Source organism: Heptranchias perlo, chromosome 33 (assembly GCF_035084215.1).
Source record: "Heptranchias perlo isolate sHepPer1 chromosome 33, sHepPer1.hap1, whole genome shotgun sequence".
NCBI classification, from domain to species: domain Eukaryota; kingdom Metazoa; phylum Chordata; class Chondrichthyes; order Hexanchiformes; family Hexanchidae; genus Heptranchias; species Heptranchias perlo.
In genome coordinates, this window is record NC_090357.1 from 31,385,590 (window position 1) to 31,401,472 (window position 15,883).

A 15,883-nucleotide genomic window follows, 5' to 3' on the forward strand; every position below is an offset into this window, starting at 1 on the left:
TTGCTTTCAAAATTCTTCTTTCGATAGGCCTAATAGTCTAACGTCTGCTGTGGGGAAGCTACTAGAATCTTTTATTAGGGATAGTACTGAGCACTTGGACAAACACCAACTGATCAGACAGAGCCAGCATGGATTTGTAAAGGGTAAGCATGTCTAACGAACCTAGTTGAATTTTTTGAGGAGGTAACTAACATGGTAGATAAGGGTCTATGGATGTTATTTATTGGGACTTAGAGAAAGCATTCGATAAGGTTCCACATAAGAGACTGTTAACAAGAGCGCATGGTTTTGGATGCAATCTATTGACATCATAGAAAGTTACAGCACAGAAGGAGGCCATTTGACCTATCGAGTCAGTGCTGGACAAAGAAGAGCTATCCAGCTTAATCCCACTGTCCAGCACTTGGTCCGTAGCCCTGTAGGTTACGGCACTTCAGGTACACATCCAAGTACTTTTTAAATGAGTTGAGGGTTTCTGCCTCTACCACCCTTTCAGGCAGTGAGTTCCAGACCCCCCACCACCCTCTGGGGGAAAACATTTCTCCTCAGTTCCCCTCTAATCCTTCTACCAGTTACTTTAAATCTATGCCCCCTGGTTATTGATCCCTCTGCTAAGGGAAATAGGTCCTCCCTATCCACTCGATCTAGTCCCATCATATTTTTTCAGCTCAATCAAATCTCCCCTCAGCCTCCTTTGTTCCAAAGAAAACAGCCCCAGCCTATCCGATCTTTTCGCATAGACATGGGTAGGGAGTTGGTTAGGAGGCAAGAAGACAGAGAGTTGGGATAATGGGTCTGTCCTCATATTGACAGGATGTGACTAGTGGTGTCCCCCAGGGATCTGTACTGGGGCCTCAGCTTTTCACTATATTTATAAATGACTTGGATGAAGGAATAGAGAGCCGTGTATCTAAGTTTGCTGACAACACCAAGTTAGGCGGCACAATAAATAGTGCAGATGGGAGAGAAGGTTGCAAAAGGACATCTTTTACCCGGCGAGTTGTAATGATCTGTGGTGGAAGCAGATTCAATAGTAACTTTTACAAGGGAATTAGATAAATACTTGAAGGGAAAAAGTTTACAGGGCTAGTGGGACGGAGCATAGAATCATAGAATGGTTACAGCACAGATGGAGGCCATTCGGCCTGTTGAGCCCATGCCAGCTCTTTGCAAGAGCAATCCAGTTAGTTCCATTCTCCCGCTCTTTCCCCGTAGCCCAGCGAATGTTTTCCCTTCAAGTATTTATCCAATTCCTTTTTGAAAGCCACGATTGAATCTGCCTCCACCAACCCCCCAGGCAGCGCATTCCAGATCCTAATCACTCACTGCGTAAAAAAAGTTGTTCCTCATTGTCACCTTTGGTTCTTCTGCTAATCACCTTAAATCTGTGTCCTCTGGTTCTTGACTCTTCCACCAATGGGAACAATTTCTCTTTATTTACTTTATCTAAACCCTTCATGATTTTGAACATTTCTATCAAATCTCCTCGCAACCTTCTCTGCTCTAAGGAGAACGAACCCCAGCTTCTCCAGTCTATCCACGTAACTGAAGTCCCTCATCCCTGGAATCATTCTAGCAAATCTTTTCTGCACTCTCTCTAAGGCCTTCACATCCTTCCTAAAGTGCGGTGCCCAGAATTGGACACAATACTCCAGCTGTGGCCCGACCAGTGTTCTATAAAGGTTCAACACAACGTCCTTGTTTTTGTACTCTATGCCTCTATTTATAAAGCCCAGGATCCCGTATGCTTTTTTAACTGCTTTCTCAACCTGTCAAAGATTTGTGTACATATACTCCCAGGTCTCTCTGTTCCTGCACCCCCTTTAGAATTGTACCATTTAGTTTATATTGCCTCTCCTCAGTCTTCCTGCCAAAATGTATCACTTTGCACTTCTCTGCGTTAAATTTCATCTGCCATGTGTTCGCCCATTCCACCAACCTGTCTATGTCCTCTTGAAGTCAATCACTATCCTCCTCACTGTTTACTACACTTCAAGTTTTGTGTCATCTGCAAATTTTGAAATTGTCCAAGTCATTAATATACATCAAGAAAAGCAGTGGTCCTAGTACCGACCTCTGGGAAACACCAGTGTACACCTCCCTTCAGTCTGAAAAACAACTGTTCACCACTACTCTCTGCTTCCTGTCATTTAGCCAATTTTGTATCCATGCTGTCACTGCCCCTTTTATTCCACGGGCTTCAATTTTGCTAACAAGCCTATTATGTGGCACTTTATCAAATGCCTTTCCAAAGTCCATATCCACAACATGAACTGCATTGTCCTCATCTACTCTCTCTGTTACCTCATCAAAAACTCAATCAAGTTAGTTAAACATGATTTGGCTTTAACAAATCCGTGCTGGCTTTCCTTTATTAATCCACACGTGTCCAAGTAACAATTAATTTTGTCCTGGATTATTGTTTCTAAAAGTTTCCTCACCACCGAGGTTAAACTGACTGGCCTGTGGTTGCTGGGTTTATCCTTAGTCTTTTTTGAACAAGGATGTAACATTTATCACAGTACTGTGACAATAGCGGGATTTTGCTTTATAACAAAGTTATAACGGAGGCTCTGGCCATAATTTTCCGATTCTCCCTGGCTGCAGGCGTGGTGCTGGGGGATTGGAGGACTGCCAACGTTGTACAGTTGTTTTAAGAGAGAAAGAGAGAGACATAGTAATTATTGGCCAGTCAGTCTAACCTCAGTGGTGGGCAAATTATTGGAATGAATTCTGAGGGACAACATAAATTGTCATTTAGAAAGGCATGGCTTAATCAAGGACAGTCAGCATGGATTTGTTAAGGGAAGGTCGTGTCTGACTAACTTGATTGAATTTTTTGAGGACGTAACAAGAAGGGTCGATGAGGGACGTGCGTTTGATGTCGTCTACATGGATTTCAGCAAGGCATCTGACAAGGTCCCACATGGCAGACTGGTCAAAAAAGTAAAAGTCCATGGGATCCAAGGGAAAGTGGCAAGTTGGATGCAAACTTTACTCAGTTGCAGGAAGTAAAGGGTAATAATGGTTGGCGGGTGATTTTGCAACTGGAAGGCTGTTCCAGTGGGGTTCCGCAAGGCTCAGTACTGGGTCCCTTGCTTTTTGTGGTACATATTAATGATCTGGACTTAAATGTGGGGAGCTTGATAAAGAAGTTTGCAGATGATACAAAAATTGGCCGTGCAGTTGATAGTGAGGAGGAAAGCTGTAGACTGCAGGAAGATATCAATGGACTGGTCAAATGGGCAGAAAAGTGGCAAATGGAATTCAATCCAGAGAAGTGTGAGGTAATGCATTTGGGGAGGGCAAACAAGGCAAGGGAATACATAATAAATGGGAGGATACTGAGGTGCAGAGGAACAAAGGGACCTTGGAGTGTATGTCCACAGATCCCTGAAGGTAGCAGAACAGGTAGATAAGGTGGTTAAAAAGGCATACTTTCCTTTATTAGCCAAGGTATAGAATATAAGAGCAGGGAGGGTATGCTAGAACTGTATAAAACATTGGTTAGGCCACAGCTCGAGTACTGCGTACAGTTCTGGTCACCACATTACAGGAAAGATGTGATTGGACTAGAGAGGGTACAGAGGAGATTTACGAGGATGTTGCCAGGACTGGAGAATTTTAGCTATGAGGAAAGATTGGATAGGCTGGGGTTGTTTTCTTTGGAACAAAGGAGGCTGAGGGGAGATGTAATTGAGGTGTATAAAATTATGACTGGACTAGATCGAGTGGATCGGGAGGACCTATTTCCCTTAGCAGAGGGGTAAATGACTAGGGGGCATAGATTTAAAGTGATTGGTAGAAGGATTAGAGGGGAGCTGAGGAGAAATGTTTTCACCCAGAGGGTGGTGGGGGGTCTGGAACTCACTGCTTGAAAGGGTGGTAGAGGCAGAAACCCTCAACTCATTTAAAAAGTACTTGGATGTGCACTTGAAGTGCCGTAACCTACAGGGCTACAGACCAAGTGCTGGAAAGTGGGATTAAGCTAGATAGCTCTTTTTTGGCTAGGAAGGACATGATGGGCTGGATGGCCTCCTTCTGTGCCGTAACTTTCTATGATTTGCAATTCTCCAGTCCTCTTGTATCACCCCCATGTCTATGGACGATTGGAAGGTTATGGACCAGCACCTCTGCAATTTCCACCCATACCTCCCTCAGCAACCTAGGATGTATCCCATCCAGACTAGGACTTATCTACTTTTAGTACAGTTAGCCTTTATAGTACCACCTCTATCAATTTTTAGCCCATCCAGTATCTCAACTACCTCCTTTTTTACTGTGGCTTTGGCAGCATCTTCTTCCTCAGTAAAGACTGATGCAATATACTCATTTAGTACCTCAGCCCTCTGCCTCCATGCATAGATCTCCTTTTTGGTCCCTAATCTGCCTCTTCTTACTACCTGTTTATTATTTATATGCCTATAGAAGATGCTTGGATTCCCTTTTATGTTGGCCTCCAGTCTATTCTCATACTCTCTCTTTGCCCCTCTTATTTCCTTTTTCACTTTTCCTCTGTACTTTCTATATTCAGCCTGGTTCTCACTTGAATCATCTACCTGACATCTAACATATGCCCCCTTTCTCTGCTTCATCTTACTCTCTCTTTAGTCATCCAGGGAGCTCTGGCTTTGGTTGCTCTACCTTTCCCCCTCGTGGGAATGTACCTGGGCTGTACCCGGGGGAAATGGGACTAATTGGATAGCTCTTTCCAAGAGCCTCCTCCTGTGCTGTACCTACTATGATACTATGATAGATTAAGTGAGTGGGCAAAACTGTGGTAGATGGAGTTTAATGTGGGGAAGTGTGAGGTCATCCACTTTGGACCCAAGAAAGAAAAATCAGGGTATTTTCTGAATGTTGAGAAGCCAGGAACTGTGGAGGAGCAAAGAGAGATTATGGGGTCCAAGTACAGAAATCACTAAAGGCAAATGGACAGGTGCAAAAAATAATTAAAAAGCTAATGCAATGTTGGCCTTTATCTCAAGAGGGCAGCAATACAAAGGGGTGAAAGTTATGTTACAGTTATATAAAGCTCTGGTCAGACCCCATCTGGAGACTGTGTTCAGTTCTGGGCACCGCACCTCAGGAAGGAAATACTGACCTTGGAGGGGGTGCAGTGCAGATTCACCAGAATGATACCGGGGCTCAAAGGGTTAAATTATGAGGACTGATTGCATAGACTGGGCCTGTGTTCTCTTGAGTATAGAAGATTAAGGGCTGATCTAATTGAAGTGTTTAAGATGATTAAAGGATTTGATAGGGTAGATAGAGGGGAACTCTTTCCTCTGGTGGGGGAGACCAGAACGAGGGGGCATAACCTTAAAATTAGAGCTAGGCCGTTCAAGGGTGATGTCAGGAAGCACTTCTTCACACAAAGGGGAGTGGAAATCTGGAACTCTCTCCCCCAAACAGTTTTGAGGCTGGGGGACAATTGAAAATGTCAAAGTTGAGATTGCTAGATTTTTGTTAGGCAAGGGTATTAGGGATTACTGAACCAAGGCGGGTAAATGGAGTTAAGATACAGATCAGCCATGATCTCATTGAATGACAGAACAGTCCCGAGGAGCTGAATGGCCAACTCCTGTTCCCATGGTCCTTCCCACACCCCCTTTCTCTTTTGCTTGGTACTTTCCATCTTTCTTTTGCCTTTTAAAAGTACTTTGCGATGTCTCTCTGTTCTTCAGTGTTAAAGCTATTGCTGCCTTGTTCATTTTGTGTGTAAATACACACACGTACACATGCGTCACCCACCTGTGCCACCTGTACCACCTGGAGCTGGATGTGCTGAGGCTGCTGTCCCTGAACTGGTTGGATGTGCTGAGAGACAGGAATGTACTGCACGCGCTGGTAGTCTCCCTGAGCTGCGCGGTAGTCAGTAGTCAGCGTCTGCGACAGCTCGCTCATCGCCTGAGTCAGCAGGTCAGTTGTCTGTGGAAGAGCAAAAGAGCTTAGTCTTCACATCATTTAAAACCATTACACAGCTGTACGGGATTGCAGTGCACAGATATACAGAGTGTGAGCAGCGGTCCACAGCTGTACTAAGTGTGAGCAGTGATCCACAATTAGTTGTACTGAGTGTGAGCAGCATTGCCAAGTTTTGCCACTCTCAATCCTGCTTAGTGAGCAGCCTTAATAGGCACAGAATTCAATCCCATTTAGCCGACAGCTGCAAAATGGAATGTGTCTCAAACATACAGATATTTGCTCTCCTCCCTCTCTGAAAGTGCTGACATGGGCTGGACTATTCGATGGGCAGCAGCCTGTCCAAGTGGCCATTCTTTATGTGGAGAGGGGACGAGACAGTGAGTGCTGTCAAGCGCTCCGACAGAGGGAAAGACCACAGTTCAACCTGATCCTGCCTTCACCTGACAGCTGCACAAACAAACTTACCAACAGGAATCAGGCAGTGATCAGCAGTAGGAACCCTGACCGATCTTTATCTTTCCCGTACCCAGGTGCACTGAGGCTAACTGTAGCGCCCCAGTTGACTCTGGAACTTACTGGCCTGTATGGCCATGCCTTTGCCTGCTGGACTATTGGGGGTGCAGACTTTGATTTTAGCCCAGCTACGACCTGTCGCTGCTGGAGATAAATCATATTTCCTTATGATTTGGATTAATCTCCGGTTGACAGCTCAGAAAGTCCCACTTTGCACTGAGGGGGCTGAGTCACTCGTCTTACTCCAGACGTTGGTGCCTCGCGTGGCAGTTCCAGCTAGGTGCTTGCTTCCCTCAGGAGATTACCACAGGTTGTGTATGAGTGCAAATGGTACAAAATCCATTAGAGGAAGGGCTGCGTGATTGTTTCTCAGTCCTACAAAGGCGCTTTCAGCTGGCAGCTCTGACTGTGGGAGAGCAGTGAGAATCCTTGTGAGAACTCCCACCCAATGGCCTTCTCCCTCAGGAATTAGCCAGGGGCAGAGCCTGCAGCAGGTCAAATGATGCACCGAAAGTGGTGCTGCTGCTGCTGCTGCTGGGACGAGCTAACTCAGAGCTTTTTGTATTCTTTAGTGCAGCCAGTTGCGGGAGAACCATGTGTAGACCATAAGCTGCACTTTCAATAACGTTCACACTACCGTGCCTGCAGCTGAGGAACTCAGAGCCCCTCAGCACACCAAACCTCGATTAGAGGGAGTGCATGGCCAGGCTGATTACAAGTGGTGATTGTGATCGTTACAGCTCTCTGTCTAAACCAGCAGCGCGAATCGAACCAGATTAAGTATTAAGATTAAGCACAGTATTAAGAAATAAAAACAGAAAATGCTGCAAATACATAATTAATCTGTCAGCCTATTTCTATCCCTCTCGCACCCCCCGACAGTCTCTGTCTCTCCCTCTCGCACCCTCTCTGTCTGTCTGTCTTTGTATCACTGACCCTGTCACACCCACTCTCCCTCCCTCTCACCCAGTCTCTCCCACCCCCTCTCCGCGACCCAGTCTCCCGCCCCCTCTCCGCGACCCACTCTCTCCCGCCCCGTTCTCCGCGACCCCCTCTCCGCGACCCCCTCTCTCCCGCCCCCTCTCCGCGACTCTCTCTCCCGCCCCCTCTCCGCGACCCCCTCTCTCCCGCCCCCTCTCCGCGACCCCCTCTCTCCCGCCCCCTCTCCGCGACCCCCTCTCTCCCGCCCCCTCTCCGCGACCCCCTCTCTCCCGCCCCCTCTCCGCGACCCCCTCTCTCCCGCCCCCTCTCCGCGACCCCCTCTCTCCCGCCCCCTCTCCGCGACCCCCTCTCTCCCGCCCCCTCTCCGCGACCCCCTCTCTCCCGCCCCCTCTCCGCGACCCCCTCTCTCCCGCCCCCTCTCCGCGACCCCCTCTCTCCCGCCCCCTCTCCGCGACCCCCTCTCTCCCGCCCCCTCTCCGCGACCCCCTCTCCCGCCCCCTCTCCGCGACTCCCTCTCTCCCGCCCCCTCTCCGCGACCCTCTCCCTCCCGCCCCCTCTCCGCGACCCCCTCTCCCTCCCGCCCCCTCTCCGCGACCCTCTCCCTCCCGCCCCCTCTCCGCGACCCCCTCTCCCTCCCGCCCCCTCTCCGCGACCCCCTCTCTCCCGCCCCCTCTCCGCGACCCCCTCTCTCCCGCCCCCTCTCCGCGACCCCCTCTCTCCCGCCCCCGCTCCGCGACCCCCTCTCTCCCGCCCCCTCTCCGCGGCCCCCTCTCTCCCGCCCCCTCTCTCCCGCCCCCTCTCTCCCGCCCCCTCTCCGCGGCCCTCTCTCTCCGGCCCCCTCTCTCCCGCCCCCTCTCTCCCGCCCCCTCTCTCCCGCCCCCTCTCTCCCGCCCCCTCTCTCCCGCCCCCTCTCTCCCGCCCCCTCTCCGCGGCCCCCTCTCTCCCGCCCCCTCTCCGCGACTCTCTCTCCCGCCCCCTCTCCCGCCCCCTCTCTCCCGCCCCCTCTCTCCCGCCCCCTCTCTCCCGCCCCCTCTCTCCCGCCCCCTCTCTCCCGCCCCCTCTCTCCCGCCCCCTCTCCGCGGCCCCCTCTCTCCCGCCCCCTCTCCGCGACTCTCTCCCGCCCCCTCTCCGCGACTCTCTCTCCCGCCCCCTCTCCGCGACCCCCTCTCTCCCGCCCCCTCTCCGCGACTCCCTCTCTCCCGCCCCCTCTCCGCGACCCTCTCCCTCCCGCCCCCTCTCCGCGACCCCCTCTCCCTCCCGCCCCCTCTCCGCGACCCCCTCTCTCCCGCCCCCTCTCCGCGACCCCCTCTCTCCCGCCCCCTCTCCGCGACCCTCTCCCTCCCGCCCCCTCTCCGCGACCCCCTCTCTCCCGCCCCCTCTCCGCGACCCCCTCTCTCCCGCCCCCTCTCCGCGACCCCCTCTCTCCCGCCCCCTCTCCGCGACTCCCTCCCCCGCCCCCTCTCCGCGACTCCCTCCCCCGCCCCCTCTCCGCGACCCCCTCTCTCCCGCCCCCTCTCCGCGACCCCCTCTCTCCCGCCCCCTCTCCGCGACCCTCTCCCTCCCGCCCCCTCTCCGCGGCCACCTCTCTCCCGCCCCCTCTCCGCGGCCCCCTCTCTCCCGCCCCCTCTCCGCGGCCCCCTCTCTCCCGCCCCCTCTCCGCGGCCCCCTCTCTCCCGCCCCCTCTCTCCCGCCCCCTCTCCGCGGCCCCCTCTCTCCCGCCCCCTCTCCGCGACTCTCTCCCGCCCCCTCTCTCCCGCCCCCTCTCTCCCGCCCCCTCTCCCCCGCCCCCTCTCCGCGACTCTCTCCCGCCCCCTCTCCGCGACTCTCTCCCGCCCCCTCTCCGCGACCCTCTCTCCCGCCCCCTCTCTCCCGCCCCCTCTCTCCCGCCCCCTCTCTCCCGCCCCCTCTCCGCGGCCCCCTCTCTCCCGCCCCCTCTCCGCGACTCTCTCCCGCCCCCTCTCCGCGACTCTCTCTCCCGCCCCCTCTCCGCGACCCCCTCTCTCCCGCCCCCTCTCCGCGACTCCCTCTCTCCCGCCCCCTCTCTCCCGCCCCCTCTCTCCCGCCCCCTCTCCGCGGCCCCCTCTCTCCCGCCCCCTCTCCGCGACTCTCTCCCGCCCCCTCTCCGCGACTCTCTCTCCCGCCCCCTCTCCGCGACCCCCTCTCTCCCGCCCCCTCTCCGCGACTCCCTCTCTCCCGCCCCCTCTCCGCGACCCTCTCCCTCCCGCCCCCTCTCCGCGACCCCCTCTCCCTCCCGCCCCCTCTCCGCGACCCCCTCTCTCCCGCCCCCTCTCCGCGACTCTCTCCCGCCCCCTCTCCGCGACTCTCTCTCCCGCCCCCTCTCTCCCGCCCCCTCTCTCCCGCCCCCTCTCTCCCGCCCCCTCTCTCCCGCCCCCTCTCTCCCGCCCCCTCTCTCCCGCCCCCTCTCCGCGACTCTCTCCCGCCCCCTCTCTCCCGCCCCCTCTCTCCCGCCCCCTCTCTCCCGCCCCCTCTCTCCCGCCCCCTCTCTCCCGCCCCCTCTCTCCCGCCCCCTCTCTCCCGCCCCCTCTCTCCCGCCCCCTCTCCGCGGCCCCCTCTCTCCCGCCCCCTCTCCGCGACTCTCTCCCGCCCCCTCTCCGCGACTCTCTCTCCCGCCCCCTCTCCGCGACCCCCTCTCTCCCGCCCCCTCTCCGCGACTCCCTCTCTCCCGCCCCCTCTCTCCCGCCCCCTCTCTCCCGCCCCCTCTCCGCGGCCCCCTCTCTCCCGCCCCCTCTCCGCGACTCTCTCCCGCCCCCTCTCCGCGACTCTCTCCCGCCCCCTCTCCGCGACTCTCTCCCGCCCCCTCTCCGCGACTCTCTCTCCCGCCCCCTCTCCGCGACCCCCTCTCTCCCGCCCCCTCTCCGCGACTCCCTCTCTCCCGCCCCCTCTCCGCGACCCTCTCCCTCCCGCCCCCTCTCCGCGACCCCCTCTCCCTCCCGCCCCCTCTCCGCGACCCCCTCTCCCTCCCGCCCCCTCTCCGCGACCCCCTCTCCCTCCCGCCCCCTCTCCGCGACCCCCTCTCTCCCGCCACCTCTCCGCGACCCCCTCTCTCCCGCCCCCTCTCCGCGACTCTCTCCCGCCCCCTCTCCGCGACTCTCTCCCGCCCCCTCTCCGCGACTCTCTCTCCCGCCCCCTCTCTCCCGCCCCCTCTCTCCCGCCCCCTCTCTCCCGCCCCCTCTCCGCGGCCCCCTCTCTCCCGCCCCCTCTCCGCGACTCTCTCCCCGCCCCCTCTCCGCGACCCCCTCTCTCCCGCCCCCTCTCCGCGACTCTCTCTCCCGCCCCCTCTCCGCGACCCTCTCTCCCGCCCCCTCTCCGCGACCCCCTCTCTCCCGCCCCCTCTCCGCGACCCCCTCTCTCCCGCCCCCTCTCCGCGACTCCCTCTCTCCCGCCCCCTCTCCGCGACTCCCTCTCTCCCGCCCCCTCTCCGCGACCCCTCTCCCTCCCGCCCCCTCTCCGCGACCCCCTCTCCCTCCCGCCCCCTCTCCGCGACCCCTCTCCCTCCCGCCCCCTCTCCGCGACCCCCTCTCTCCCGCCCCCTCTCCGCGACCCCCTCTCTCCCGCCCCCTCTCCGCGACCCTCTCTCTCCCGCCCCCTCTCCGCGACCCTCTCCCTCCCGCCCCCTCTCCGCGACCCCCTCCCTCCCGCCCCCTCTCCGCGACCCCCTCTCTCCCGCCCCCTCTCCGCGACCCCCTCTCTCCCGCCCCCTCTCCGCGACTCCCTCCCCCGCCCCCTCTCCGCGACTCCCTCCCCCGCCCCCTCTCCGCGACTCCCTCCCCCGCCCCCTCTCCGCGACTCCCTCCCCCGCCCCCTCTCCGCGACTCCCTCCCCCGCCCCCTCTCCGCGACTCCCTCCCCCGCCCCCTCTCCGCGACTCCCTCCCCCGCCCCCTCTCCGCGACTCCCTCCCCCGCCCCCTCTCCGCGACTCCCTCCCCCGCCCCCTCTCCGCGACTCCCTCCCCCGCCCCCTCTCCGCGACTCCCTCCCCCGCCCCCCTCTCCGCGACTCCCTCCCCCGCCCCCTCTCCGCGACTCCCTCCCCCGCCCCCTCTCCGCGACTCCCTCCCCCGCCCCCTCTCCGCGACTCCCTCCCCCGCCCCCTCTCCGCGACTCCCTCCCCGCCCCCTCTCCGCGACTCCCTCCCCCGCCCCCTCTCCGCGACTCCCTCCCCCGCCCCCTCTCCGCGACTCTCTCCCCCGCCCCCTCTCCGCGACTCTCTCCCCGCCCCCTCTCCGCGACTCTCTCCCCCGCCCCCTCTCCGCGACTCTCTCCCCCGCCCCCTCTCCGCGACTCTCTCCCCCGCCCCCTCTCCGCGACTCTCTCTCCCGCCCCCTCTCTCCCGCCCCCTCTCTCCCGCCCCCCTCTCTCCCGCCCCCTCTCCGCGGCCCCCTCTCTCCCGCCCCCTCTCCGCGACTCTCTCCCGCCCCCTCTCCGCGACTCTCTCTCCCGCCCCCTCTCCGCGACTCCCTCTCTCCCGCCCCCTCTCCGCGACCCTCTCCTCCCGCCCCCTCTCCGCGACCCCCTCTCCCTCCCGCCCCCTCTCCGCGACCCCCTCTCTCCCGCCCCCTCTCCGCGACCCCCTCTCTCCCGCCCCCTCTCCGCGACCCTCTCCCTCCCGCCCCCTCTCCGCGACCCCCTCCCTCCCGCCCCCTCTCCGCGACCCCCTCTCTCCCGCCCCCTCTCCGCGACCCCCTCTCTCCCGCCCCCTCTCCGCGACTCCCTCCCCGCCCCCTCTCCGCGACTCCCTCCCCCGCCCCCTCTCCGCGACCCCCTCTCTCCCGCCCCCTCTCCGCGACCCCCTCTCTCCCGCCCCCTCTCCGCGACCCTCTCCCTCCCGCCCCCTCTCCGCGGCCCCCTCTCTCCCGCCCCCTCTCCGCGGCCCCCTCTCTCCCGCCCCCCTCTCCTCCCGCCCCCTCTCTCCCGCCCCCCTCTCCGCGGCCCCCTCTCTCCCGCCCCCTCTCTCCCGCCCCCTCTCTCCCGCCCCCTCTCCGCGGCCCCCTCTCTCCCGCCCCCTCTCCGCGACTCTCTCCCGCCCCCTCTCTCCGCCCCTTTCCCCCGCCCCCTCTCCGCGACTCTCTCCCGCCCCCTCTCCGCGACTCTCTCCCGCCCCCTCTCCGCGACTCTCTCTCCCGCCCCCTCTCTCCCGCCCCCCTCTCTCCCGCCCCCTCTCTCCCGCCCCCCTCTCCGCGGCCCCCTCTCTCCCGCCCCCTCTCCGCGACTCTCTCCCGCCCCCTCTCCGCGACTCTCTCTCCCGCCCCCTCTCCGCGACCCCCTCTCTCCCGCCCCCTCTCCGCGACTCCCTCTCTCCCGCCCCCTCTCTCCGCCCCCTCTCTCCCGCCCCCTCTCTCCCGCCCCCTCTCCGCGGCCCCCTCTCTCCCGCCCCCTCTCCGCGACTCTCTCCCGCCCCCTCTCCGCGACTCTCTCTCCCGCCCCCTCTCCGCGACCCCCTCTCTCCCGCCCCCTCTCCGCGACTCCCTCTCTCCCGCCCCCTCTCCGCGACCCTCTCCCTCCCGCCCCCTCTCCGCGACCCCCTCTCCCTCCCGCCCCCTCTCCGCGACCCCCTCTCCCTCCCGCCCCCTCTCCGCGACCCTCTCCCTCCCGCCCCCTCTCCGCAACCCCCTCTCCCTCCCGCCCCCTCTCCGCGACCCCCTCTCTCCCGCCCCCTCTCCGCGACCCCCTCTCTCCCGCCCCCTCTCCGCGACCCCCTCTCTCCCGCCCCCCTCTCCGCGACCCCCTCTCCGCGGCCCCCTCTCTCCCGCCCCCTCTCTCCCGCCCCCTCTCCGCGGCCCTCTCTCTCCGGCCCCCTCTCTCCCGCCCCCTCTCTCCCGCCCCCTCTCTCCCGCCCCCTCTCTCCCGCCCCCTCTCTCCCGCCCCCTCTCTCCCGCCCCCTCTCTCCCGCCCCCTCTCTCCCGCCCCCTCTCTCCCGCCCCCTCTCCGCGGCCCCCTCTCTCCCGCCCCCTCTCCGCGACTCTCTCCCCGCCCCCTCTCCGCGACTCTCTCTCCCGCCCCCTCTCCGCGACCCCCTCTCTCCCGCCCCCTCTCCGCGACTCCCTCTCTCCCGCCCCCTCTCCGCGACCCTCTCCCTCCCGCCCCCTCTCCGCGACCCCCTCTCCCTCCCGCCCCCTCTCCGCGACCCCCTCTCTCCCGCCCCCTCTCCGCGACCCCCTCTCTCCCGCCCCCTCTCCGCGACCCTCTCCCTCCCGCCCCCTCTCCGCGACCCCCTCTCTCCCGCCCCCTCTCCGCGACCCCCTCTCTCCCGCCCCCTCTCCGCGACCCCCTCTCTCCCGCCCCCTCTCCGCGACTCCCTCCCCCGCCCCCTCTCCGCGACTCCCTCCCCCGCCCCCTCTCCGCGACCCCCTCTCTCCCGCCCCCTCTCCGCGACCCCCTCTCTCCCGCCCCCTCTCCGCGACCCTCTCCCTCCCGCCCCCTCTCCGCGGCCCCCTCTCTCCCGCCCCCTCTCCGCGGCCCCCTCTCTCCCGCCCCCTCTCTCCCGCCCCCTCTCTCCCGCCCCCTCTCCGCGGCCCCCTCTCTCCCGCCCCCTCTCTCCCGCCCCCTCTCCGCGGCCCCCTCTCTCCCGCCCCCTCTCCGCGACTCTCTCCCGCCCCCTCTCTCCCGCCCCCTCTCCCCCGCCCCCTCTCCGCGACTCTCTCCCGCCCCCTCTCCGCGACTCTCTCCCGCCCCCTCTCCGCGACTCTCTCTCCCGCCCCCTCTCTCCCGCCCCCTCTCTCCCGCCCCCTCTCTCCCGCCCCCTCTCCGCGGCCCCCTCTCTCCCGCCCCCTCTCCGCGACTCTCTCCCGCCCCCTCTCCGCGACTCTCTCTCCCGCCCCCTCTCCGCGACCCCCTCTCCCTCCCGCCCCCTCTCCGCGACCCCTCTCCCTCCCGCCCCCTCTCCGCGACCCCCTCTCTCCCGCCCCCTCTCCGCGACCCCCTCTCTCCCGCCCCCTCTCCGCGACCCCCTCTCTCCCGCCCCCTCTCCGCGACTCCCTCCCCCGCCCCCTCTCCGCGACTCCCTCCCCCGCCCCCTCTCCGCGACCCCCTCTCTCCCGCCCCCTCTCCGCGACCCCCTCTCTCCCGCCCCCTCTCCGCGACCTCTCCCTCCCGCCCCCTCTCCGCGGCCCCCTCTCTCCCGCCCCCTCTCCGCCGCCCCCTCTCTCCCGCCCCCTCTCTCCCGCCCCCTCTCTCCCGCCCCCTCTCTCCCGCCCCCTCTCTCCCGCCCCCTCTCCGCGGCCCCCTCTCTCCCGCCCCCTCTCTCCCGCCCCCTCTCCGCGGCCCCCTCTCTCCCGCCCCCTCTCTCCCGCCCCCTCTCCCGCCCCCTCTCTCCCGCCCCCTCTCCCCCGCCCCCTCTCCGCGACTCTCTCTCCCGCCCCCTCTCTCCCGCCCCCTCTCTCCCGCCCCCTCTCTCCCGCCCCCTCTCTCCCGCCCCCTCTCTCCCGCCCCCTCTCCGCGGCCCCCTCTCTCCCGCCCCCTCTCCGCGACTCTCTCCCGCCCCCTCTCCGCGACTCTCTCTCCCGCCCCCTCTCCGCGACTCCCTCTCTCCCGCCCCCTCTCTCCCGCCCCCTCTCTCCCGCCCCCTCTCCGCGGCCCCCTCTCTCCCGCCCCCTCTCCGCGACTCTCTCCCGCCCCCTCTCCGCGACTCTCTCTCCCGCCCCCTCTCCGCGACTCTCTCTCCCGCCCCCTCTCCGCGACCCCCTCTCTCCCGCCCCCTCTCCGCGACTCCCTCTCTCCCGCCCCCTCTCCGCGACCCTCTCCCTCCCGCCCCCTCTCCGCGACCCCCTCTCCCTCCCGCCCCCTCTCCGCGACCCCCTCTCCCTCCCGCCCCCTCTCCGCGACCCCCTCTCTCCCGCCCCCTCTCCGCGACCCCCTCTCTCCCGCCCCCTCTCCGCGACTCTCTCCCGCCCCCTCTCCGCGACTCTCTCTCCCGCCCCCTCTCTCCCGCCCCCTCTCTCCCGCCCCCTCTCTCCCGCCCCCTCTCTCCCGCCCCCTCTCTCCCGCCCCCTCTCTCCCGCCCCCTCTCTCCCGCCCCCTCTCCGCGACTCTCTCCCGCCCCCTCTCCGCGACTCTCTCCCGCCCCCTCTCCGCGACTCTCTCTCCCGCCCCCTCTCTCCCGCCCCCTCTCTCCCGCCCCCTCTCTCCCGCCCCCTCTCTCCCGCCCCCTCTCTCCCGCCCCCTCTCTCCCGCCCCCTCTCCGCGGCCCCCTCTCTCCCGCCCCCTCTCCGCGACTCTCTCCCGCCCCCTCTCCGCGACTCTCTCTCCCGCCCCCTCTCCGCGACCCCCTCTCTCCCGCCCCCTCTCCGCGACCCCCTCTCTCCCGCCCCCTCTCTCCCGCCCCCTCTCTCCCGCCCCCTCTCTCCCGCCCCCTCTCTCCCGCCCCCTCTCCGCGGCCCCCTCTCTCCCGCCCCCTCTCCGCGACTCTCTCCCGCCCCCTCTCCGCGACTCTCTCCCGCCCCCTCTCCGCGACTCTCTCTCCCGCCCCCTCTCCGCGACCCCCTC

At 62.9% G+C, this 15,883-nt stretch overlaps 1 protein-coding gene across 1 annotated transcript in view; it reads right to left on the bottom strand.

Annotated features, from left to right (window-relative positions):
- The window catches only part of prdm10 (PR domain containing 10), a 170,125-nt gene that overhangs the window by 33,568 nt on the left and 120,674 nt on the right, over window positions 1–15,883 (bottom strand). The window contains exon 19 of the mRNA XM_067970795.1: window positions 5,755–5,931. Within this exon, the coding sequence (XP_067826896.1) occupies window positions 5,755–5,931 (177 nt within the window). The remainder of the gene's footprint in view (window positions 1–5,754; window positions 5,932–15,883) is intronic.